The 25,682-nt window shown below is 45.9% G+C and overlaps 1 protein-coding gene and 1 long non-coding RNA gene across 2 annotated transcripts in view; both read left to right on the top strand.

Annotated features, from left to right (window-relative positions):
- The window catches only part of LOC135383969 (uncharacterized), a 155,897-nt gene extending 148,736 nt beyond the window's left edge, over positions 1–7,161 (top strand). Inside the window, exons 4-5 of the mRNA XM_064613240.1 lie at positions 2,843–2,944; positions 4,312–7,161. Of these exons, the coding sequence (XP_064469310.1) occupies positions 2,843–2,931 (89 nt within the window). The 3' untranslated portion in view covers positions 2,932–2,944; positions 4,312–7,161. The remainder of the gene's footprint in view (positions 1–2,842; positions 2,945–4,311) is intronic.
- A 6,463-nt stretch (positions 7,162–13,624) lies between these two features.
- LOC135383968 (uncharacterized) lies at positions 13,625–14,239 on the top strand. Its single transcript, XR_010420185.1, has 2 exons — positions 13,625–13,729; positions 14,118–14,239. It is a non-coding gene; the product is annotated as an uncharacterized LOC135383968 (long non-coding RNA).
- The last annotated feature ends 11,443 nt before the right edge of the window (positions 14,240–25,682 follow it).

Raw genomic sequence — 25,682 nt, 5'->3', positions numbered from 1 at the left:
GTTTATCCTGGGTAAACGATTCTGTCCAAGTTAATTCGATCAATCGACCGACGCTTCATGACTGGCATCCTGGAACTATAGGGAGATATTTATATACATATATATATATAGGGTAGCTCGGACGCGAGGGCTTCTTCATATAGATGTCGTTTTCGGCACGTGTGCCCTATGAGATTAGGCGATGACGGACGTTAATGTGGTGCTCTTTGCGGTTGTCAGTCAGTGAGATAGTGCGTGAACAGTTTATGTAATGGGCTTATCGTACCAGAAGCGGTTTGTACATGCGCAGTGTTTTGACATTGATAGCGTTCTTTTTTTTTTTTTTTTTTCATGGACTGTGGACTTATACCCCTGTCACACGGCAAACCGAGTGGCATTCCTAGCGAATGACAGTCGCACCGAATGTCATTCGTTTGCCTTGCATCGGGCAACACGAAGAAACAGAATGTCATTCACAAATGATGTCAATATCGATAATTATGACACCGGGCCGAACATATAAAGCATTAGACATAGTTGTCATTAGTTATAGTTCTATTTCGTTTGCTCGAAACTGGCGAAGCATTGGATTAGTTCATAAAGTCATTGCTTTTTCAAAGTCACTTAATTGGCTAAGTGCCACAAGAAAAGACAATTAAGAAGCTTACCTGCACCGTGCTTGGCAACGTGGCACCGGGAACGAGGGTAGTTCTCCGAAAAACAGTGTCTGGCCTTCCCTCCTTCTTGTCAAAAGTTATCAAATTCGTGATAAAATATTGAAGTACAACTTTTCATTCGTCTTTCATTTCTTCGAACGGTGTATCGTTGTTGTTTTTGCCACCTCTCTACTGCGAGGGTACGCTGTCGGTGCGAGAGGGAAAAGCGAAAGAGTTCCCCGAACTCATTCGTTGGGCGAATATTATTCGCATGTATTGCCATTTGATTTCACCGTGTGACACGAAACGAATGTCATTCAGTGCAAATGTCATTCGCTGGGAATGACATTCAATGTGCCGTCTGACATGGGTACTAGCAAGATCGCTTACCTTAGGCTGTAAATGGTGATATTTTTAACTCTGTCGTGTGTGTTATATACCGCGTTAATAGCGAATGTTAGTAAACCGCTGATAACGTCACCGTTAACTTACTTGTGCCTACCGGAACCAATGGCAGAGAGTGGGACTCAGAATCTTGTGTGTTGATAGGGTGCGGTAGCGGTCTACTAATACTCGCTAGTATCAACATCACCTAGATAAAGAAAGCCTGCTTACTCAACAATTAAGAGTCAACCAATGAGGATTGTGTTTTCAACGGCCGTAGCCAATCGCTAACGCGCTTTTAGCCTGCTGTGGCCATGAAGACGAACCGCCGTCGTCTGCGAGTTGTGATTGAACGTCCCCACGCACTAAATGGGAAAACCTTGAAATTTAGCGCAAAACGTTCCCAAATTTTCTCGAGACTGATTTTCAGGGAAGCGTGCCAATGAGCAGGCCTTCGGTGTCTAGGTGGCGCTGCTATAGTATCATCGCAGGGACACATCAGTTGATTCTGTGCTCTGTGTTCGTGAGATGCATCCGTTTCACGTCCAGCTTAGTTGCGTGAAAATACAGCCCTTGTATCACGAACTTAATCATCTTTCCATTTTTAAATATGAGACTCGTATTCAGCGGTAAACTCCTGAAGAGGAATGAATTCGAACACGATGGCAATCACTCGTGGTCGCACTCGACTGGCAATCGAGAGACGTATGGTTCGATTGCCGCCGCTGTCGGGCTATTTCCACGACTGCCACATTTCAGCCGGATTCGAATATCTCCGAACTACATGTACAAACATTTGTCAGTACCATGTAGGGCCTCACCAAAGAGTTCAAAAAACCTAACATCGCATATCTAACACCCGTGGAGCTTGACAAGAAAGGCGAGCTGTCGGAGCTCGTCTCGAGCCAGCAGGCTACTCGAGCCGACCGCCTTCTTAGGGAAGGCATGCACGACTTTACAGATTGCAATACGATATTCTACGTAATCTGTGCGGGGGTGAATAGTGTTAGGTACTGTCACGTAAATCGAATAAGGTGGCACTACTCCGGAAATGGAATAAGTGTCATACGAGAATGTCTTCATCTATAAAAAGAAAAAAAGGAGAAGGACGCGCCATTTCTGGAGACTTTCTGCTTGAAATCGAAAGCTGCTACTTTTCCAACAGTGTGCGGATGACAGCTGGTGCCGGTCGTTGGTCTGGGAGGACGCGATAATTGTTTGGCCACAACAGTCTCTGTTTGAATAAACAATGAGCCAAGGCGACCCGAAGGGGTTGCTACAAATTAGCCCGCAGTCATTTGTTGACTTGGAGCTCGCGCACTCCGAGTGTTGAGGAAATGTAATCCGACCCGGCATTCAGCATGGCAACTAGACAAAGCTGCACGGCTCCGCCATTCCGACAGTCCTAACGGGTTTATTTAAACGGCCATTAATTTTAGGCGGTCCTCGCGAGGTGCTAAGGTCCCATAATGCCTGCGGGTCGCGACTGGGTATAATTCACGCCTTCCTCCGTACTGCGGATGAAGAAGAGCGCTGTATTTGCACCGCCGCTTATTAGTGTGGGGCTTGCAGCGCGAAAGTTTAGAAAGGGGCGAATTGGAGCTTAATTAAAAGGGGCTGCTTATTCGAGAGCACGTAAGATCTCCGAATTTAGAAGAAGGATATGTTTATGGTCGATAACAGTGGGAGGAAGTACTTTTTTGGGACGAGTTTTATTCGGACATTTATTATGCTACATTGAGCAGTACACATTGGGAACATTTAAATTTCGCGGTTATTCGCGCAGACAGTTTTAAAGGTCCTTATGTCTGTCTTGTGTACAGGGAGCTTGACGGGTTCAGCGAGTGATGGTTTACCCTCGAAGTGGTGGTGGTTGTTATCTACCTTCTTCATTGCATCCAGACTTGCATAGCTGTAAACGACCTGTAAGTATTATTTTTAGAGCGTTTGTGTATGTGCGTTAGCTTTTGTATGTGTCGTTTCGTTACACATTCTGTGTGACAACTTCGCCTCTTTCTTTCTTTCACTTCCGTTCTTTAGTGTGCACCCCCTACATTTCAGTCTTAGGCACATGTCGACAATGATACGCAAAGGTGTTATAACTAGAGGTCTGCACGGGTGCGGGTGCACCCGCGTATCCGCGCGGATACCCGCTGTAATCTCGGATGTGCGGGTAGAAAATGTGACGATGCGGGTCCCGGGTAAGGTGCGGGTGCACTCGTGCTGCCGCTGCGAGTCGTGCAGGTACCCACGTTCATATTTTTTCGCGGAATAAACGCGCAAAAGACTGGACTTCCAGTGCGTTTCATGATAATTTGATGGTTGTTCTTTCAACAATTATGTATCATGCATTCGACGTACCAAATGTAAAGTCCGATTAAACGTCCACAAGCGCTTTCGTGTTTTTCTTCTTTGCGCTGCAGTACTCTAACTTATGCAACTCGGCTGCACGCCCCTGTCTATAGTGCGGGTCTACGGATGTACGCGCACGACCCGTGGGTGCGGGTAGCTCCACAAAACCTCGTGCCGGTGCGGATTAAGACACCGTGACACCGTATTTGCGGGTGCGGTTCGAGAATTACATACCCGCGCAGGCCTCTAGTTATAACTGTAATAATGACAGCCTCCTATCCCCGTGCTTGGGATTCTAGATAAACTACTGGATGTGCTTGGACCACCGAAGAGCGCATACAGGAAACGAAAGGGGAACAAGACAGCACTTCTACTACATACTGATATTACAAGCCATACATACTGAATATGCGTATCGAGATGGCCTGTTATGGATTATGCTCGTGAATAGTAAAAACAACAACGACGACAACTTTATTTTATTATCATGATTGCGGAGTTTCATCACCAGGGGCAATACTCTACCCGTTTGCTGGGGGTAATGTGGTGAAATTGGGATAATGAGTCACCTCACACTGAGGACCGAAGCCCTACGGTGTCCTAAGAGGTCTGAAGTGCTTTGTGGGCAGAGCGTTGGTTGGCTGGATTTGGATATGGACCAAGTAATTTTGACAAATTGAAGGGGCGAGCGTCAGGCTGATTAAGAGCTCCTGAAAGTAAGAATAGTAATTGTATATGACCGCTATCAATGACGAGGCGTGCAGCTCAGTGACAGTGAGTGACAGGAAGAATCCTAGTGTTGACCACTGTCAGAGCGAGTTTCTTCTTTTCTTGCATTCTAATGAACCCCGTCGTATAGTCCAGTACTTGTCGTCTCCCTTTGTTGCGTTATTACACCTTCTTTCTAACTTACAATGTCTTCCCCTCGTAATTATTCCAGGTGTACAGGTACAGCGCAGTTTACTTGTTGCATCGCGAGAAGCCACCAGTGAATCACACAGCAACTGCTCTTCGACGGCGACGCCTCACTGTGCGCGAGTACTGACTTTGACCGCGAGGAATGAAATGGAACTCATGTGTCAGTGTACGCCTGCATATCGGACCTCTGAAGTCACAGCAGCCGTTAGTGGCGCACGATGTACACCGTTCTAGTAAAACCAAAGTTTTCCCGGAAAGACTATATTCAACCCGAAGCACCCGTCTGTGAGAACCCAAGTGCATCAAAGCCTAGAACCTGCACTTCTCGACCAACAACCGCTTGCCACTTCGTGAATGGATGAAAGAGTGCTTGAAGCAGATCAAGCGTCCCGCTGTTTGTATGCACCTCTTTTGTACTTTAGTGTGACTATAGTGCTGATAACGCCATATCGACTGGAGAAAGAGTGTCCTCATCCGGACTTCGGCAGGACTTTCAGCGCTCGAAAAGAAGTACATCCGTAAAGAAGTAGACGAGCGTGTATATGTTTTTAGTATGAGTGGTGTGGCTTTATCAAAGCGGATGCATTTTATTTGGGAAATTTACACTTTCATGTCCTAATGCCAATCATTATAATAATGCACTTTGCGGGAGCCATAGTTTTCGCGTATGTGAAGCAAGGGAACAGTCTACGCAAAAGCTGACACATTATACTGTTTAGTTACAATGCTTTCTATGTTGTGTGCTGTGGTAAATACCGGAATAATACCGAAAATTATGCGTTACGTGAAACTAAATAAAACTAGGGTACTTCTGCGAACATTCAAAGGCAGAACATAGTATACACTAGAAAGTACGGTAAATGAAACATAATGGGCGAACGGAAAGAAAAACACGGACGGACACACACGGACAGGCTTTGATAAGACAAACTATAGAGTAGCTACCTATAAAGGTTTACCCAACATGACTTCCATTTTGAGTGTTTTCCGATAGGGATTTGAAGGTTCTTGGTTATAGCTTTGGACTGCGATGTCGAACCCGTTTGAAATTTACCACGATGAAGCCTACCAATTAGAGTTCCATCCCGACACAGGGATTTTCCACCTGCATTGAGTAATTGGTGAGTAAGGACATGGGTAAACTTTTATAGGTAGCTAGCCTGTACATTAAACAGTCATGCATGACTTTTTATTTTCTGCATGGCGCTTGTATAGAACTTCTCTCTTTCTTTTTTCTTTTGGTCTGGGGGAATACAAGAATCTTGAAGCTTAGTAATTAAAGGAGCATGGGTGACACTTGGAACATATATTTTTGTACTGCGTCATATGAGCATATTACCTTCGGGAACCGTGAAGCAAATTATTTCCGTTGGGAAGTGCGAATTTACTGAGAAAATTGCTTTGGAAGACAGCGCGCAGCGGCAGCGGCCTCGCACAGCCGCTCCTCGCGTCTCATGACGTCAAGTGTCAGAGGACTATTCATTGGCCACCGAGCTAGCGAGCTAGCGAGAGCGACCAGTCGAGACGCGGGAAGGTCAGTATTGGCGAGGCACATGACGTTGCAGACTTCCAGCCGAGGGAAACAGGTTTTCTGACCCGCGAGATCGAAGCTCTCTCGCGTTCCAGGATTACGCGCTGCACTCGTAGGTTTTGCGCGAATGTGTGTCCCAGGGCTTGTAATCATAATTTCTAGTTATCCCTAACATATTTTCTCTCGAGTCTTTCCATGCTCCTTTAACACTTTTTGTTTTTATCGTACAACTGGTTTCAGTTTGTCTACTGCACCATAGGGCAGTGTGCCGGACATAAACCTGGTGAGAAATATCGGACGAAAAGGTCGTTTAAGAGACGTCGAACAGCTCCACTTACTAGTCGCGACGAACGTAGATGAGCAGATAGGGAGGAACGGCTACACACGAAGACACGTACGTGTACATTCTTGCGCGACTAGTGAAAATAGATATGAGATGCCTGTATCTTGACAAAAAAATATTCCCTCGGCGAGACACACGGCAGCAGTGACCACGCACTCATATGACGGGTCTGACCAATCACGTGACACACCCGTCACGCGCTACAGAAATAAAATAGTATATGACGTGTGACAAAAACAATGATGAGCTTTTGGGGTCCAATATTAACCAACCTAGAATACCGTGACAATATTACGTTAGAGGAATAGTATTTTTGCTTCACCGCAATTTCATTCACCCACCATGGGCGTCGTTAAATCATCAGAAATAAATAATACTGAACGCGATTTTTCTTGTTGATTGCCGACTGATCTTCACAATTTTCTGTGTTCCTCTTTCATGTTGTTTTTTTGCTGAAGTACATTGCCTCGTGTGTGGCTTCCATTATTTTTTAGCAGACGAGGAACCATAGGGCAGATGGCCCACAAAAGGACTTTTGCCGCTGTGTTTTTTTTTTCTGTAAATACGATGCATTCCTTTGTGCGTAGGGTGCCACGCTTTCGGGTTTAAACAAGTTGCTCAGGCTGCAGACTTTATTTGCTGCAATTGCTACTGTTACAAAGACAATTGTTGTCCCATATTGAACTTACTGGTTATAACGTTGGATCCCAGAGGAATTTTATATACAAATTAACTATCCAGGTACAAGTCAATAATAGTCTGTAATTAAGATGGCTACGATGGCATTCGAGAGCTCCCACAATCGTCACAGTGGCGTGCCTACTTCAAATAGTGTGACTTTTTGGTTTACAATAATATGTTACCCCTGATCGGACAGCCGTCGATTTTAGGTGAAATCCGAAATGATGGCACCCTACCGCTGCAGTATAATGTCACAATTTTTTCATGTACATACAAGTGAGACCCAACTCCAAGAACAAATAAAAGCAGTACGTGCATTTCGAAACACACATGTATGGTACCGCGATAACACATTCATAAAGCAAATATCTACAACTTTCGCTACTGCAAAGGGCAATCAAGAAACCAGGATAGTTGGACTCCATCCTGGTCACTACTCTTGTCTACAAATGGTCTTCCAGACAATTGATCTGCACTTGATGCACAGCCTGATTACTGACCAGGGTCTTTGAAACAGGGAAAAAAAACAAAAAAACTTTACCTTTACCTTTCTTTCTTATTTTTCTCTACTAGATCTGGAGTAGCTTTTCCCGCGGTGAGCGGGCTCACATCTCCATATTTTTTTCTTCTACCATCATCATCATCGGGTCAATAAAGGGTGTTTCAGGAAACCAGTACCATTTGAGCTGCAACCATATCGCCATACTCTTCAGGCCCCCTGGTCTACACTTGTTCCACTACCAGACCTCACGTACCGACGCCAGCCAATGGAAAAATATCCGAATTGCTTCATTGGATAGGTAGCTGCCCACTAAATGCGGAGAGTGTTTTGTGTCCATTGTCGTCGTGCCGTTAGCACAGCACAACAAATACATGAGAATGATCGGAAACTCCTCCTCCCAAACCCAATCTGAATGGCAGCATCCCTCGCTGGCTGGCATGTTTCATCTCTGCTATCCTTGTTTCAAACTAATATCGTTGAAATGCCTTTCTACATTATCATAACGATACATAATGCAATTGCGTCCATTCCTCAGGTGCCTGCAGTGCAGACAAGCAGTAAATGAAGTGTTTGATGTGCATGGAAGGAAATATTGTATAGGAATTTATAAGGCTATTGCCACTACACTGCGCGTATCACGTTCTCTTGAGGACAAGAGCATGTTTCGCGTTCCGTGTGTTAGGAGAGCATTGCACACTTGTTTACTCAGTTTTTCCATTTCGGCAGTTACAACGTCCGTCACCATAGCATCGGGTTCAAGCAAGTACAAGACGTGAAAATAACAGGGTGTGCTACAACAGCAACAAATAAATGAAGCGACGGTGAATAAGGAAATTTGCCAGCTGTGCATCACCAGACAAGGGCTAGGCCCACATGCTGTTATGTTATCATATTCCCCTCGTGCCGGCAGTAATCCAAACTAATCCAAAGTGTATCCCGGCTTGGCTACAGCACTCTGACTTTGGCTACCTTAGTGGGTTCCGTGCCTGAGCCGACTCAGCGTGCTGTGACCACTGCGCTCCTCCGATTTCTCCACGCTTCGGACCCTATCAACGGCTTGTGGTTGAGCGACCGTGTGTGTGATTTTTTTATTTTCTTCTTTTTTTCCCCTTCCTTCTTTCGTCTTTTCTTTTTCTTTTGTGAATAGCGAGCCGACCTCTGTCTGGCTGTCGCTTCCTTTTTTAAAACTAAATCTTCACATCCCCCCTCCCCGAAGAACGACGATGGAAACGGAAACGGTTGTCGAGGTTACAGCTGCAGGTAAATGGACATGCTATGTCACGAGTTACGCATCACCGGTGGAGTCATCGGAATGTGGTTGGAGTCATCGTGGATCGTTCGCTCTCATGGAGACCTGAAGTCCAAGTTGCATGCTCGTACCAATATCCTACGATTTTTGGCAGGTTGTCGATGGGGATCATCATGTACGTCAATGCTTACCCTACATACTGCACTGGTACGATCTCCCCTCACGTTCCACCTGCCAGTTCTTTATGATCTTGCGCCGTCGTCGGAAATGATTCTAGAACGTGCGTTGCCAAAAAGCATCAAGATCTGCCTTGGCGTTCCCAGAGCAGCGTCCAATGCAGCTGTTATAGCCGACGCGAGACAGCCCCCCCCCCCCTTCCTGTGATACGGATGGTAGAATCGCTTCGCCATTACGTACGACTAACAACGAGATTTCGCCGGCACACGCTGCCAAGAGCTATTTCGACACGAAGTGTTTCAAGGTCCATCAAGCTATTATGCCGCGCCACACTTACGTCCCCCGGCATAAGCCTTTGCGTCTACCGGGTCTCGCGGGAAGAAAGTTCGTGCCCTCAAGTGTTGTGCGTCAGCAAAGTCTTCAGGTAATGCACAGTCAAAGGGACGGAGTGTGCATTTTCACGGATGCGTCTACAAATGCGTCAGGACGAGTGCATATGTCGTCCCTGAGCTCTGCATTGAGGGCTGCACACGATTGTCTCATCGCACGTCGTCTACGGCCGCAGAGCCCCATGGGATGATCATGGCGATGCAATTCATAGAAGCACATGAAGACCCGAAATCATCGGTTGTTTACAGTGATTCGCATATTGGGTTGCGAGCATTACAAGCGCAGGGCAGGTACGGCATTACAAGCAGGTCTTGCTTCAATCGTACACGACGCCATTAAGACTTACAACGCGTGTGTAGAACAAGGACACGACATCATCCTTAAGTGGATTCCTGGCCATTCCTGCATCCCTGGGAATGACGCGGCGGATGCAGCGGCTTCCCGGGCACTTCAGTCCGGTCCGGTTCGTAAGGTGTATTTTACTCCCTTTGACACCGCTTAATGTTGTCAACTTTGACGAAGAGACTAAACAAAGACCTGCGGCGCAGTGATTCTGGAAGGCCGCCACTGATCAGCATAGACCCAGACTTTTCGTTCGTGGTACTAGCCTCGCTTCCTCGGTCCATGGAGACCCTAATCCACCGTTTTCGTCTGATGGTCCCATAGAGCCGTAGCTTTCTATACATGATCGGAAAAGCAGGCACCCCAATCTCCTCCATGTGCGGTGTTGCGGAAGATGTAGAGCACATTTTAATGTCCTGCGTGCGATACACTGACGCTCGTCGCCTTCTACAGTCTGAGCTGGCAGCAGTGGACGGCCATCCGCTCAGCGTACTTGGGCCCTGGAACCACAGTATCAGACACCGGGCGTTCTCCGTCATAGTGAAATTTTTCCAGGTGATTGATGCAGACAACAAGTTTTGAGCCTATGTGTGTTTTGTGGGTTTTGCTGTTCGACTGTTTACGCGTTGCGTGTTTGCGCGTTATGTCACATCTCAGTGTGTGTGTACTTGTTTTCTGTCGGAATCACCACCACCACTAATCATCATCAGCATCGCCATCATCCTCCTCACCTTCATTGGCATCATCATTACAGGAGTTTTCCACCAAAGTAGCTGGTGCAAGTGATGTGAAGTTGCGGGCCTCGCACTAGTGAAGCCAAAATCTCCATTTTATTTTTTCTTAAAACCAAACCTAGCCAAACGATGGGATGAGGTGTGGTGGTGGGATGGTGACAATGGCACAATCCACACGCAGACTGAGTAGGTATGGCAACGCTTCAAAAACCAACACAAATAGGGCGAGAATATTTCCCGAACTGTTCAGTATAGCTAAATGAATTGCTCAATAGCTCAGTACTTCGTAGGGACAGTCGGCTATATGAATTTATCGTCAACCGATGTTGAAATGGTCGTGACGTCTACAGGCTCCGCACGATTGGAATACAGCAACGGGCGGACTGTGATCATTTTTGACGAGGTAGACCTTGGACATAGAGTCAACCCTCGATTTACGAATTCCCTCACCTTACGAACGGTTCGTCGTGGAATGAAACACCCACGAATTTCCCACGAATTTCGATGAAGGCATTTTTGTGGAACGAACCCAGAATGGCCTGTTTTTTGCAGCGACAGCTGCTAAGGGCTGAATTTCGTGAAGATTCTGTCTGGTACGTCGCAACGCCGACAAACCCTTCTCTCCCTTGGCGAGAGATGAAGCGAAGAAATTAGGAAAAGACGCGCGGTGCCGATTGACCGTTTCGGAGAGTTCGGAGAGTTTCGGTTACGTTGGCTGTGACGTTTGCGTCACGTGCGTCAGAGAAAAAGTGCCAGCAGCGTTAGCAGTTCACATGTTAGGGCATGTGAACAGTTGCGCCAGGGATGGGGTAACTTCTCCAGTAATCCAGGTGGTTACCGTGGTACAGGGAGCATTACAATAAAGACTACTGAGGGATGCTCGCATGTTTTCTGTGGCGGGTAGTTCTCTTGGACTACCCAAATCCCACAGCAAGAGGGTTAGCACTCCCTCTGCTGTGCCACCATCATCTCTCTCTCCTCCCTCTTTCACCCTCCCCTTGGTGCACCGAGTCGCCACTACAGAGCAGGCTAGCCGCACCTTCCCCCTACATCACCCCCACCCCTCTCCAGTTGTGCCACGCTCATACGGGCTTCTCGTCGCCCGCAGCGCATGCGAAGGTGGACAGCGGCCTTATGGGCCGTCGTTGGAAGTGTACGTAGGGAAGCTGATCTTTCTGCGGACTACAGTCCACAGGGCGAACCATGTATGTAGCGACAGGCGAGCTCGAATAAACAGCTGTGTCGCTGTCGTTGATTTGATGCCACCGTAACTTGCATAATATCTGCCAGTTTTATTCTTTTTTATTTTTTAACCTCAATTCCTGAACAAGATGAGTACAGCCGTTCCAGTCATTACTACCTGATTTGGTGCGGAGGGTGCAAACCTGTTGGTACAAGAAGAGGAATCAAGACGTTCGTACCAGCTCCCGTGGCATACTGGTTAGAATGATCGCTTTCCACGCCGAGTCTGGGAGGTGACACGGGTTCGAATACTGTCACCGGCTGTGCTGTCTGAGGTTTTCCCCGGGTTTTCCGAAGACTTTCCAGCCGAATGTCGGCGCAGTTCCCCCTGAAGTCGGCCCGGGACACATACTAACCCCCCTTGTCCCCCACTCCTTCCTGCTGTACTCTCTCCATCTGTCCACGTCTGTACGCCGCTCATAGCCACAGTTGTTTCGCGGCGCTAACACGGAATAAAAAAAAGTTCCTGTCATGTTGTCGAACGATTTTCCGAGGAACGCATGCCGTTCATATATCAAGGGTTGACTGCAGTTAATACGTGTAATACGCTTCTCCGTCTCATCATCATCGCCACCATCACCACCGCAAATACGCTATGGCTGGGTCCTACGGCTCTCAATCTTCAATTGTACTCAGGCAGATTAGCAGCCATACAATAAGAATACGATGGCGTGGTACTCAGAACTTTCGACGTGAAACGAAGGCCATGAATATCACTCAAAAGATTAATGTTGGCCGTCCTTTATTTGTAGAAGGCTCCGCCCAAATCCAATAGGTGTGAGGATCGCAGCCTTTCTCCGCGCGACCGTGCGTCCGATATAACCGGACGACACTATATAAGGGCGTATTCACTTCAACCACGTGAAGAGGAATTTCTATCTACGTACAGCCGCTCTCCCATGTCTTTGCGATGGTCTCTGTTTGTCTTCGGAACAGACACTACGTGACTCCGGGGATAGATAAAGCTCCTTCTCTCCCTCATCTTGCCCGACTTCCGGCGACAGCAATCCTGGTTTCATTATTGCTCCCATGCGCTCGTGCACAATGCAGTTGGCGTGTTCGCTCGAAATGCTTCGGTGTACACTTGCATCTCTGACTGTACGAACGATGCTCCGGTGAGTTCTGTCAGAAACAGTTGGCAGAGAGCTGCCGGGTTGCTGCACGTGTATAGTCAGGGCATTAAAGCGCTGCGTTGACGGTAACAGAGAGCTGGATAAGGTACGTCGGAAGCGCATTAGCTGAAAAATTGAGTTGTGCTCTAGAACATTCTCGGTGAGAGCGCAATAGTTGGTCCGTATATACACAATGGAACCTGTACATGCTTAAATGTAAACTTACATGCGGGATTTATCGATTACCAGGTGAATAAACTTTGATTTTCTTTCAACTCGATTAGCTGACTGTCTAATGAAATTGCTGGTTATATGCAGTTTATGCAGAGAATGTTCTAATACCGGCTGGAATAAAAACGGAACGAAACGTGGTCGACGGAAGATTATATGGCGTAAGACAAAAATGCTTTATATCTCGTGCCTAGCTCCTCTATTGGTTTCTCGGTTACAGTCTATATTCGGTCGGTTCTTTTGTGTCATTTGCACTGATTACCGTACTGAAAGCAGTCTCTCTGATAGGCAATAAGCATGGCGGTATTCTGACAAAGCACCATTACTTATCAAATAAATGCTTCCAAGAAACATAAAGAAGTCAATGTTCGTTGCATACTGTGGCTTGCAGGAACGTTATTAGTGCCGTGCTTAAGTTCTTATCACTAGGTGGGAACAAGCTCCTGGAAGCTCCCGCCGTCGCGGGCTATCAGGTCATTAAATCTGGCCTTGTGGAGACTGAGAATCAAGTATATATTTATGCCGAACATTTATTTGCAAGTGGAGTGTTGCATGACCTTTGAATAGGAAGAGCTTTCCGAGTAGCTAACATGATACGGCACTACGATCACGCGCGTTTCTGAGAGATAAGCCTGCGATATCACAACGAAAATCACATCTGGTGGCGATACCCGGTCGGATAAGCCACTATCCCTTTGTTGGGGGAAGGCGAATAGAAGGGAGCGGTTATCGTTCCGGTCCTACAGCAATTTCATTCTCTTATCGCACGCGTCTGGTAATGACCTTTATCGCGTGTCCTGGTTTCCGCACATGTGCCCTCACCTACAAACAGATAGTGGTTTGTCCTACCGCCTTCATATCTCGTCACCAGGTTCTCAAGTCGCTTCAGGGGTCACAACGTCCCTCGTAAGTTCGATTTTCGTTGTGATGATAATTCAACATTGAATTCAATTGATTCATTGATGATGATTAATTGTGGTGATAACTCAAGTATGATCATGAGCCATGCCACGGTGGTCAGCCTGTGGATTAATTTTCCCCAAGGGTTCTTTAGCGTGCTCTGAAATCGATTTTCGTTGTGGAATGCTGAGTTATATGTTGTGAAATCAGACGCCATATAGTAAGCTGTTGCGAAGGCCTCTTAGAGATCTTTTCCCACTGAACAAGAATTATCTGGTCTTCCATAATGCCTTCCGTGCGCTCTTAGTAATGAAGAAGAAACACATTCAATATCAGTCAAAGGAATGCTGTCACCACATGTTCAGTTTTTGGTAACATTTTCGAAGGGTTGCAGGTCAAGAAGAGTACAGTCTGCTGCATTTTACCTTGTGCTTCTGAGGGCGTTTACCAAGGTGGCCCAGCTGAATATCCCACGGGAGCCTGATAATGACCACTCCGAGCCAACTCGCTGGTGAGGTAGGTGCGGTTCCTGTTTCTGTAGCTCATATTTATGAACGAGATTCGTGGTCTTGCATATCAACGCTCACAGACAATATCAAAGCGTCCAAGCACGTAGGAAACGCCGGCAGAAAATTAGCGGGCTGGCTGGACATTTCGGACATTGATGGATCGCTAGCTGTTATTACCGGTCGCGTACGACAGATGGATGGCTGGTCGTCATGGAAAATTTCGTTCTTTAGTGGGTTGTATTTTGAATACCTGCCAGTTTACGCTAGAACCAATGTTTATAGAAGCCGACCTCCAGAGAGTTTTTTTTTTTCGTTTCTTATTGCTATTTCTGTATTTATTTTTATTTATTATTATTATTATTCTTTTTTATAGCGGCGTTAGTACGGCGAAGCAATGAAGTAGGGTGCGGAGGAATGGGGACACCACAATGTTCAGCATTGTCCCCTGAAAGGACGAGGGGTACGTACAGTCTCTATGCAGCTCGGAGTATAGCTGGGTTATTTCAATAATCAATTTCACGATCAGGGCACAGTTGCCGAAAATAGCAGTTGAAAACGAACAAGGAATCTTAACAATGATTTTTGAAATTTGGTAAGAACGGGCTCTGACCGGCCTGCGCAGAAGAAAGTTTTTTTTTTGTGAGCAACACATGTGCCGGGGAAACGTCATTGTGCGTTCTGTTGCTTGTCGTGAGATTCCTGTTCGTTCAACCTGCTATAGCTTGAGCGCAACAACAACAACAAATAAATTAATGATAATGAATGGGGAAATTCGCCACCTAAGGCGCAAGTTATCATGTAAGGAGCCTAAAGAGATGCAAGTCAACGTGTTGCATCAGAGCGCGTGGCAACAAATCAGTTCGTTACAGTCAGTAGTTACATCGGGTATCACTTATTCCTTCCCGGGGTTTGAAAAAGCCGTCTTATGCACGAGCTAGGTGTATCCGAAGAACGAAAAGTTGAAGCGTGTCACGCAGTTCCTGCGCTGTTTCTCGATGCTCCGAAGCCGATTCAAGATGGCGCGTCCGCCAAAAGACGACGCAAAGAGCTATGATTTGAGAGGGAACCCCACTTCAGAACAGTCGTTTCGCTTCCTCGTGTTCACAACTGGGCGTGAATCGGATAAAACTGGTGAATCTTCCCTGTATAAACTGCTTTCTCGCGGATGCCGCCATATTGAAACCGCAGCGCCGTCTAGTCGGGGAAGCACGTTGCAGACTGTTTACCGCCCAAGCACGAGAGAAGGAAAGAACACGTGCTTCCTCTGTGGTACCGCGTTCCTTCTCTTTGGCTTGTGCTGGTTGCAAAAACGCTTGGTGTGAGGCTGGTTGGAAAACGGTGTACAGTCGCCCACATCGAACAGTGGTTGCGAATGCTCCTCGCCACATTTCATTTCATTTTCATTTTATTACACTCAAGCGCAATTGCATTACAGAGGGGAGTGAGACAAAAGAATACACAAAACTACACTTATCAAATAGTACGAAAACAATAGTATAACAAAGAACAATGTTATAACAACAGGAGCTGAGAGACTGCTTTACGAAATGAATCTGGGTTAGTTATCTGAACTATGTTACATAGAAGGTGGTTCCACTCAGTTGCCGTATGCGGGAAGAAAGAATGAAAGTAAGGATTAGTGTTACATGAAGGAATGTGAACTTTGCAACAATGATCATTGCGGGACGAGATGTAAAAGGGGCGAATGATAAATTGTGTACTCAATTCGGCGTGCTGATAAATTTTATGAAAGAGACAAAGCCGAGATATTTTCCTGCGTACCTGAAGTGGCGGCAAACCCAGAGATTATTTCATTGATGTGATGCTGCTAGTGCGATGGTAGTTTGATAGTATAAAACGTGTAGAATGATTTTGTATCATTTCAATGGCAGATGTTAGTGTGGACGAACTAGGATCCCAAATGGCTGACGCGTATTCCAGTTTCGGACGAATTAAAGTCTTGTACATAGTTAGCTTAATATTGGTAGGGGCATTTGAGAAATTACGCCGCAAATAACCTAATGAACGGTAAGACTTACCAGTGACGTAGTCCACATGGCACCTCCAACTAAGGTCAGATGTTATTCGAGAACATCGGAGACATATCCCGATTAAGAATCTTGTTCCGTAGCCGCGTACCACACTATACTCTACATAGATTGAGAAGTTACCCGCCAAAAAGAACTCGTTATAAGTTACCCTGTGAAAAATGTGACTAAGTTAATAACGAAGTTCTTCAGCCTGAAATGTAACTCGTAGTTACTGAGTTACTTAAAAAAAAAAGAACGAGTTACTTCCAAGTTACTTCGGACACAAAATAGCATTACGCAGGTGCAGCGCGTGTGAGCAGATGAGTTAGACCTTGAGTTCCCTGCGGAGGAATGCAACACGCTTAGATCGTCTTCGTTTATATCCAACAATAGACCTCTCCCTGTTTGTAAACAAATGACGTCATAGCGTGCGACAGCGCCACAAATTTGGTAGAGTTGAACAAGAGGTGAACAAGGAGCTAGAGGTGAACAAGGTCGCACCCGAAAGCCACGGTCTTGAGGGGATTACGATGGTTCCTGAAAGGGACGCGACCTTCGGTCCTACTTTTCTTTCAATAGGGGGCAGCGAACAAGTACCCGTTCCTGGAACCAAGCCCTCTCCTTCCGCTTTGTTTCGGTTTCAGTGTGTCTACCAACGTCATGATGACGTTTCTCTGGTAGAGGTCTATTCGAACGCTTTACATCTTACTCCCTGTGGGCGCACAATGGTTCAGCTTCATTTCAATGGCAGCGGTTCGTACTTCCTGAATAAAATCCTGTAATTGATTCAGTATCACGTTTTATGGCAAAAACTGCCATGAAGGAACCGGAGAGAAAGCAAGAAAATATGTGCACCTTAGTAAAAAGCGAATTAAAAGTAACTTGGAACTTTACTTAACTTACTTTTGGCAAAGTTACCTGAAAAAGGAACGAGTTCCTCCGAAAGTTACCACGGCGCAAAAGCACCGAGTTAAGTTACAAGTTACCAAAAAAGGAACTTAGTTACCGTAACCAGTTACTTGTAACGAGTTAACTCGAACTCTGATACTGTATACTCCCGTCGCTTCATTTTAAGAAATGCGCACGGACAGCAAGGGTGCGCTGCTGCGGCTTTGTGTTGCGGACCATCCTTCAGCATGCGGCGTCCATTTCGCCGTCCGCGCCGTTGCATTGGGAGAGGGAAATTTTTACTTTCTGCTTTCCACAGTACCCTTTCAGATTCAGTTACCTGGTATTTGAGCTTAATACCTCGCACAAGTGAGAAAAAATAACAACAAAATTTATGGCAAATTGTTGCACGGTGTGCAACTTTTTTTTTTCCTTTTTCGCTGTTGCGGAGACCACCTATAGCTATTACAATCTAGGTTATGGCTATTCAACATTCCTCTGCTCCGGATTCCGGATTCCTCATTCCACTTGTGTATCCGGTCCGGATTCGTATATCCCGCTAGTTCTTTCAGACGAACTCGCTCACCTACGGAGCGCTCTCTCTTGCTCCGCCGGAAAACCTTAGATTCGAGCGGAGCTCCGACAGAGCACTATCATTCACAGTCAATTCTGTACTTTGGAAAGCTCAGGCACCGCGAGCGTCGGGACGGCCACCTGAATCCCAGATGCGCGCGACGACTTCTGCGAGGGTCTGGGCTATAGAGCGCGACAGTTTTGCGTTGGTGGGATTGGATTCGAGTCCTTCGTTACGGATTTTGTTGCTCTGTAGCAGATTCATGTACAGATTCCAACGACCTACCTACGACTAAACGACCAGTGGAATTTCCCGTAAGAAACAATAGCTAAAGAACAGACCAGTGCGCATTGTCAATAATATAGAAACGACATATCACTGTGGTACCATATCATAAGTAGAGCCCGTATTCCTAGGCAAATGACCATTTTTTTCATGTGGTTCTAATGGTGCCTTCTCGATACAAGGGCACCAGATGGGTTACTGGGGAATCTCCTGTAGATTTGATAGTGCCTATAAACGCCTATTCCGGCGCTGGTGCCTATTTTGGCGTAGATGCCTAAAACTCCGATTAAACGTCAAAAAATGCCTATAATGCACCTAAGGCGGTGACGAAACACCGTCCACGCGAACTTGACATGGGTCACGTCGCATGTCCTTTTGAAACCATCGGTCGTTTCAAAAGAAGCGTTATATCAAAGGTATTGGAATGTAAGATGAGAATTGATGAGAAATTCAAACAGCTATTCACAGGACCAGATTGGGACAACTATATACAAGAAAAACACTTCACAAAATGAAGCTAGCGAACTCCCCACTCTGCAGAACTTGCAACGTCCCTGAAGATACACATCACGTCATAATGCATTGCATGCCCAGTGTTTTGGCAAACATAGAAGAAAACTTCAAACGACACTGAAAAAACTTGACAACCGTCCATTGAGCTTCTACAAGATTCTTGGACCTTGACCTCCACGACAAGAACATGAATGAAAACATTATGTGCATTGAACACATAATGATGAAGGCCAATAACAAGCTCGGCCCAGCCCGCGGGCCGGGTCGGGGGCCCGGGCCCGTGCAGGGCTCTACTACAGAGTGTCACGGATGATAGCCACTGCCATATTGGCGAAACTCACAAGAAATGGAGCTGCAGGCGCCCTTTTGGGCAGCCACCAAGTTCCAACTACCGCTTAGTAAGTGAAGAAGAAGAAGAAAATCGAATGCTCGGTACAGAGCTTACTCGTTCTTTCTGTCCATTCCATGTTGTCTCGTGGATCGTTATTAAAAAAACGTAGGCACGTTTCGCAACGGTTTTGTCGCAATAGAACACGCAGCGCTATTGCCTGCTTACATCACGAAAAAGCCCAGAAGCTTTTCTCCATGAACCCGCCATGCGAGCCTTGTGGTAATGCTGAAAACGAAATCTAGAAGGCGAAGCTCAAAAAGTTCGAGGACTAAGAAATTTGAGCATTACACTAAAGCCTCCAGTGCTCGAAACCCATCTTGCGTATCGCCAGTATGCTGCCTGCGACAAGTCCTTCTGAGAAGTGTCGTGGAACCTGTGGCAATGGCTAGAAGCCTTGTGAACATAGTAGGATCAATAAGTTTTACATTTCGTGCAGCAAAAAGTTAGGAAAACTGTTAACTCCCATTTACGGTGTTGTTCCTAAAATAAACTATAAAACTTTTTTATCAAACTGGTTTATTCACTTCCTTTTTTCGCTTGCAGTGCTCGGAGTTGTACGTAACGCGTTATTAGTAATTGCGTTACTAGTAATCAGTTACTTTTTCCAGTAATTTTTTAACGTAATCAATTAATTTGTGAGCAAGTAATTTTCCAAGTAATCTGATTACAATTTTCGGTAATCAATTACCGAGTTATCGATTACCTTTTTAACCTTGTGTCAACAATGGCAACCCTTTTCAGCAAGCCAATCTGTTCTGTTCCACCGCGAGTTCGACTGAAGCAATGACGCAGAGGTCACTGTGACGGCCGTCTCTAGTCCACACGTGTTCCATGCACACCACAGTAATCCCAAGCAGCACAATGTACTGAAAGTCGAGTGCAATAGGGGTGGGCGGTATGGGTCTTACCAATGGTCTGTTCAAGACCTTCCACCTCCCCGTTCACCCCTATTGCACTCGACTTTCAGTACATTGTGCTGCTTGCGATATGATAATCCCTTACAACCGCGACATAATTGAAGCAACAGTAAAATAGTTGACTGTATTGATAAATTGTGCAGGCTGAACATAACAATAGTAACAAAATCAAGCGGATGTTTCGACGCGGATGTTTCGATGTTGTTTTAAATCTGTATATAAATCTGTAATAAACGCGTGTATGTGTTTTGTATGTTGCTTTCAAATGTATTCGTAAAATTCACTTATCATGTATGTTGGTGTCTCATATTAGAATTTTCAACAAGAGCTGCATGGTTACATTCACTGCAGGCTTGTCGCCTTTACTATGGCCCATAATTTAAAAGTAACGGGAAAAGTAACGCGTTACATTTTTAATCGGTAACGTATTACATTTTGGATGAAGTAATTTGTAACGGTAAAGAATTCCTTTTCGCGCAGTAGTAACAGTAATTGTAATCAATTACTTTTTTCGAGTAACGTGTACAACTCTGGCCAGTGCTACAGACGAAAAAAAATGAACACCCATAATGCCATTTTTATCGCCTAAATCCGGATTTGCAGCGCCTTTTGTAGGCGCCTAAAATAAGGTTTGTTCGTGACTAAAAATCCGGGCTCTAATCACAAGTTATCAAACCCTGCTCGGTAACGCATGCCGTCTATTTATAAGAGAATCATGTCTCCGTCCACAATATTCTTTGTGTATTCACAGTTTCTGATTTGATTTTGCTATAAAAGTGCGATTCTCAGTTATAATCCAGTCGCTTTTGTTAGAATAACAGCGCTATTTAGAGGGGTCAGGAAACTTCCACTGGAGATTGTGCGAAGCGGCATCGATAAATGGACCTGATTCACTGTCTGTACCCCGTTTAAATCGTATGTAAGGTACACGAGTAGGACACTGGGCTATACGTTCCACGGTAGCAGATGACATAATAAGAGGCGTCTGCGTTTATATACCTTACGCGCTTTGCATACTTTCACTTGCGCAACCTGTGGCACCACGTATGTGCTCTCCAGCAAATGCTGAACTCTCCAAAATTTCTTGTTATGTGGCGAGTGATCTGCATGAACTTTCTTCTTCGGTTCAGTCCCTATAGTGTTGTGATAATGAGTTTGTGCGTCAGTGTGTGTTGTTGTGTGCCTAACTATAATCCCCCTTTTCCCTCTCGTGGCGATTGTTTTTATTAACACCTATAATGTTCCAGTTCCACCCTTTTTCTATTTTGTTGCAAATTGGACTGGGGTGATAGTACTCTTGATATACTGCTGAAATAAATATTATATTCTTGTTTTCCGAAATTATACCACAATTTTTTTTGAAATACACCATTTAGGGGGTATATATATGTATACGAGGGAGGTGCAAATGCGAGGCTCAATCAAAAAGTATCCTTAAAATCACAATAAAAAATTAAAATTGCGCAGTGCGCGACTTTGCTTCACACATGCTCTTTTCCACTGCCGAGACGGAACAGTCAGAGGGGGAAAGTTGGCATGACGGGAATCGTGACGTCATCAGGCCATATCAAAGATGGCTGCCCCCTTGGACGTGTGCACCAGCGAGGAGCAATGTTCAGTCATTCGTTTTTTTAACGAGTGAAGGTGAAATTGGAACGAATATTCATCGGAGGATGGTGGCCCAGTACGGGGATACTTGTTTGTCGCTGCAGCAAGTGTACTAGTGACGAGTGTACGTGTATTAAGATTAATAGTATTGTATTGTAGTAGTAGTGTGTAATTAATAATAATAGTATTAGTACTCGTAGTGTGCTCTTTAGTATGAGTAGTATGAGTCGTCTAATAAATTTTCTCAAACAATCTGGCGTGACATCAGTAGCGGCCGACCGTTGCCACAACGCCTGACATTATCGTTGCAGTGGAAGCTGCCATACGGGACAACCGCAGGGTTAGAATCGACGATGTGGCCGGAAACTTGAACGTCAGTCATGGCTCGGCGCACCACATTGTTCACGACGTTCTACAGTACCACAAGGTATCAGCCCGATGGGTAGCAAAGCACTTGACTCCTGAACTCCAGGAACGTTGCATGGGCACCTGTCAGAGGCTGTTACAGCGCTACGAAGCTGAGAGCGACAACTTCTTGCAACGTATTGTCACTGGCGACGAATGTTGGGTGCACTATTTCCAGCTCGAAACCAAGAGGGCAAGCAAGGAGTGGCGGCATTCCACTTCACAGAAACCAAAGAAGTTTCGTTCGCTTCCGTCGGCCAGCAAGGTAATGCTGACTGTTTTCTGGGATGCAAAAGGCCCAATCGTGGAGCACTACATGGCTAAGGGAGCCACTGTCAACAGCCAGTCATGCAGTGAGCTTCTCCAGAAACAGTTGAAGCCCGCGATAAAATCTAAACGCCGTGGCTTACTCAGTTCTGGTGTGCTTCTACAGCATGATAATGAGCGACTGCACACAGCTCGTGCGACCATGGAAAAAATTAAGGACCTTCGTCTGGAGTGTCTTCCCCATCCTCCATATTCACCGGACCTTGCTCCCAGCGACTGTCACCTATTTGGCCCACTCAAAGAAGCGCTAGGTGGGAAAAAGTTTGCCAGTGACGATGAAGTAAAGCAGGCGGTGCACGAGTGGCAACACAGTCAACCGCAAGATTTTTTTTTTGTTCTGGCATTGGAGCGCTGGTGAAGCAGTGGCGCACGTGCATTGAACGTGGGGGGCTATGTTGAAAAGTGATCACAAGCTTTTTATCTCTCTGCTACATTTTCCGCAAATAAAAAATATTAGTTACTTTTTGACTGAGCCTCGTAGTATACCTTTAGGGGGTATAAAATTGCGATACGTTTAGGAAGGTATAGCATTTGTACCTCAAAAAGGACGCGCCTTGGGACAAGCAATTTGAACTCAAACATTTTTTCTAACATACATGTATTCTAACATCCTATAGCGTGCGAACGTTTCATTTCGGATAGCGCCTCACCAGATTCTATAACATGGAAATATGCTTCACAGAAAATCTACAGGGACTGTAAGTTCGGCCGTCTGCTGTTCTGGTCAGGCAGCGAAATGTATTTTTTCTTCTTCAAATGTTGTACCTACACTACAGCTCGAAACTGCTCTTTGTGGGAAACCTAGTTCTCTTTCTATCAACAATATTTAGAAAATGGCACCGTAAACTATGAGAAGACACGTGAGATACGAACACACGTAACACAATACATTTCTGTAAGCAACGAGAGATAGCCGAGGCAATCTACAAACATAGACGACATTCACATAAGCCTCGAACGCCTAGCAAACAATGATATTCAAATAACTCAGGAAACATTTTTAGTAGCGACACGCCGCACGTGCCGCAGGGTGGGACTTCTTTCTTCGCACATTTCATGTCCCGTTGCACCTTGTCTCGTTACTCTCAAACCAGTAGTCTCCGTGCGCTCCTTAGCCTCGTTCCCTGCGTCGACACAACAGGGGTGGACTGCCAAGATCGCTCTTCCCATTGGGATGAATACTGGTGGCCGCCGTCTTTAATGAGTATGACTTACGATAACGTAACATTCTATTTAACTAGTCATCCGGTAACATGGAGGAAGGAAAGAGAGGAGGAGCCCTATTCCTCTGAAAAGTGAATCCGAGATTGGGGGCCACTTCAGTGACATCACCGCTCGCCTTCCGCTTTCGGTTACATACATCTCTATGGGAGCCCCCAACGCATAGTTTCGGAATACTTGGAGAGGCGTGGTGGTAGCGCGCCAAAGTGGCCCCCAAAGTGGCGTGTGCAAAGCGGCCTCATTGGGCAATTCAGGTAACGTGACCCCCGCCTGGCTCCAAAGAAGCTACAGCTCACCTCCTATCCCCACGTCACTTGCCCCACGCTTCTCTCTTGTGTCGAAGCGCCGTTGGGGCGCCCCCTTTTGTTCGTTCCCCCATGTCCGGTAAAGACCTGAGTAGCGTATTATCGTTCAAGAGATCAAGGGAAGAGAAGATTGCTTGCTTCCGCGTGCGATGTGCGCAGTTGTTCACGTGAGGGGTTTTTGGCCAGAACTGGCCGATGCGATATCTTTTCTACACCGGTTCGCGAGCCGGAAAAAATGAACGGGCACGAAATGAACACGAACGGACACGAAAATGAACGAAGACACACACGGGAAAATGAACGAACACGGCAAACGGCAGCCCACATGTGAACAGTTCCTGTAACTACCACGGCGTGGCAGCACTAACGGCGGCACCTACACTGTAAACTTTTTCACACCTTTAAAGGTGTGCGCTATGCACATTCAACCTGGTTGCGTAACATTGCATCTCCATGATGATATTTTACAAAATTTGGAAAGCATTACTAAAGATCAAGTGTCAGTGCAAATCTTGCTTTCATTATGTCTTGGATATCGTAGGTACGAGCTAATGTATATATGCATCGCTATCGATAATCGAGCACGCGCAAGTGTCTACAATACTGTTGACCAATGTTGAGATGTTGCAAGACTGAATTTTTGGAGGACAGACAACACTCGAGTAAAGAAAATTTGTGCGAAACCGTGCACCATTATGATGTTACCAAAATTATACCTAAAAAGGCGTGCGCCATGCACGTTGTTACACCCTTAAAGGTGTGAAAAGATTTAGAGTGTATTCCTTGAATCGCGTTTTTGTGTATAAAAGTTGCGTATGAGTCTCACACTCAATCAAAATAGCCTTGGCAGTGCGTTGAGCACGCGCTCGCCGCTCGTGCAGGAAGCGCTGCGGATGCTGTTGAGATTCAGTCTGAGACTCAAACTCAACTTTTATGCAAATAGGGCCCATGTGTTTCAGATGTAGGGGTTAATGGCTCAAGTGGTAAAGGTTTAGAGCTCAAGCGCAGATCCACATGGCGGAACGTGGTGGTGTGGTTCTAGATTGCGGTATTTGTTGATCCTGGTTAATTTTTGCTCTATTGTCACTGATCCCTCTTCTCCAAGCGCTGACTAGTCATAAACGGCAGAGAGTATAAAAAAGGGGCGTACGTATTCATTCAACGAGACAAGTAAATTAAGATACAACTTACGTTTTAGTAACAAATTGCGATACGTGCGGAGTATTTGCGTTATTTTTAGTTATACGCTATAGTAAAGGAAAATAACCTCCACACAGAAAATACTAAAAAAATCCAGTCAAAAAAGTAAGGATAGGAGTCGGCAATCTCGCCCTCGTTAATACCCATAAGTGGACAAAAAAATACTACCCACGTTTTTAATGCGTAATGTGATAAAACGTCATGATACATTTCATCGTGTATTTTATACGAATATCTCGTTAAACGTCTACACTACACTACACGTCACTTCAGATGCTGGCCCCACCATCGGCATGGACGAGCGGGTTAAGGCATCCCCCTCGTTGGTGGTAGCCAAGGTCGTGCTGAAGACTGGGAGGTGGTGGGTTCGAATCCTACCACCGGCTGTGCCGTGTGAGGTTCTCCTTGGGTTTTCGGAAGACTTTCCAGACGAATGTCAGCACAGTTTCCCTTGAAGCCGGCCCAGGACGCATACTAACGCCCCTGTCCCCCACCCCTTCCTGCTGTTCGCTCCATCTGCGCGTCCTCACACTGATTGATCCGCTGGCGACTGGCGGAAACACTTCCACTTATGTGCAGTGCAATATTGCACGGATTGCAAGAACAACATCTTCAAGGAGGAGCGCCAATTCAAGGTTAGCACGGCACCTGCACCTTGGAGGAATAATTCACAAACACGTGAAATCTTGCGAACTATTTTGCAACGCGGACGAGGTAGCATGTCCCGCGGCGCTGGAAACATGTCGCAACTTGCTCTGGGAGGTGTTGCACGACCCCTCAAAGCTG

This window comes from Ornithodoros turicata, chromosome 2 (genome assembly GCF_037126465.1).
Source record: "Ornithodoros turicata isolate Travis chromosome 2, ASM3712646v1, whole genome shotgun sequence".
Taxonomy (NCBI): Eukaryota; Metazoa; Arthropoda; class Arachnida; order Ixodida; family Argasidae; genus Ornithodoros; species Ornithodoros turicata.
This window is presented reverse-complemented; position numbering and strand designations above follow the sequence as displayed.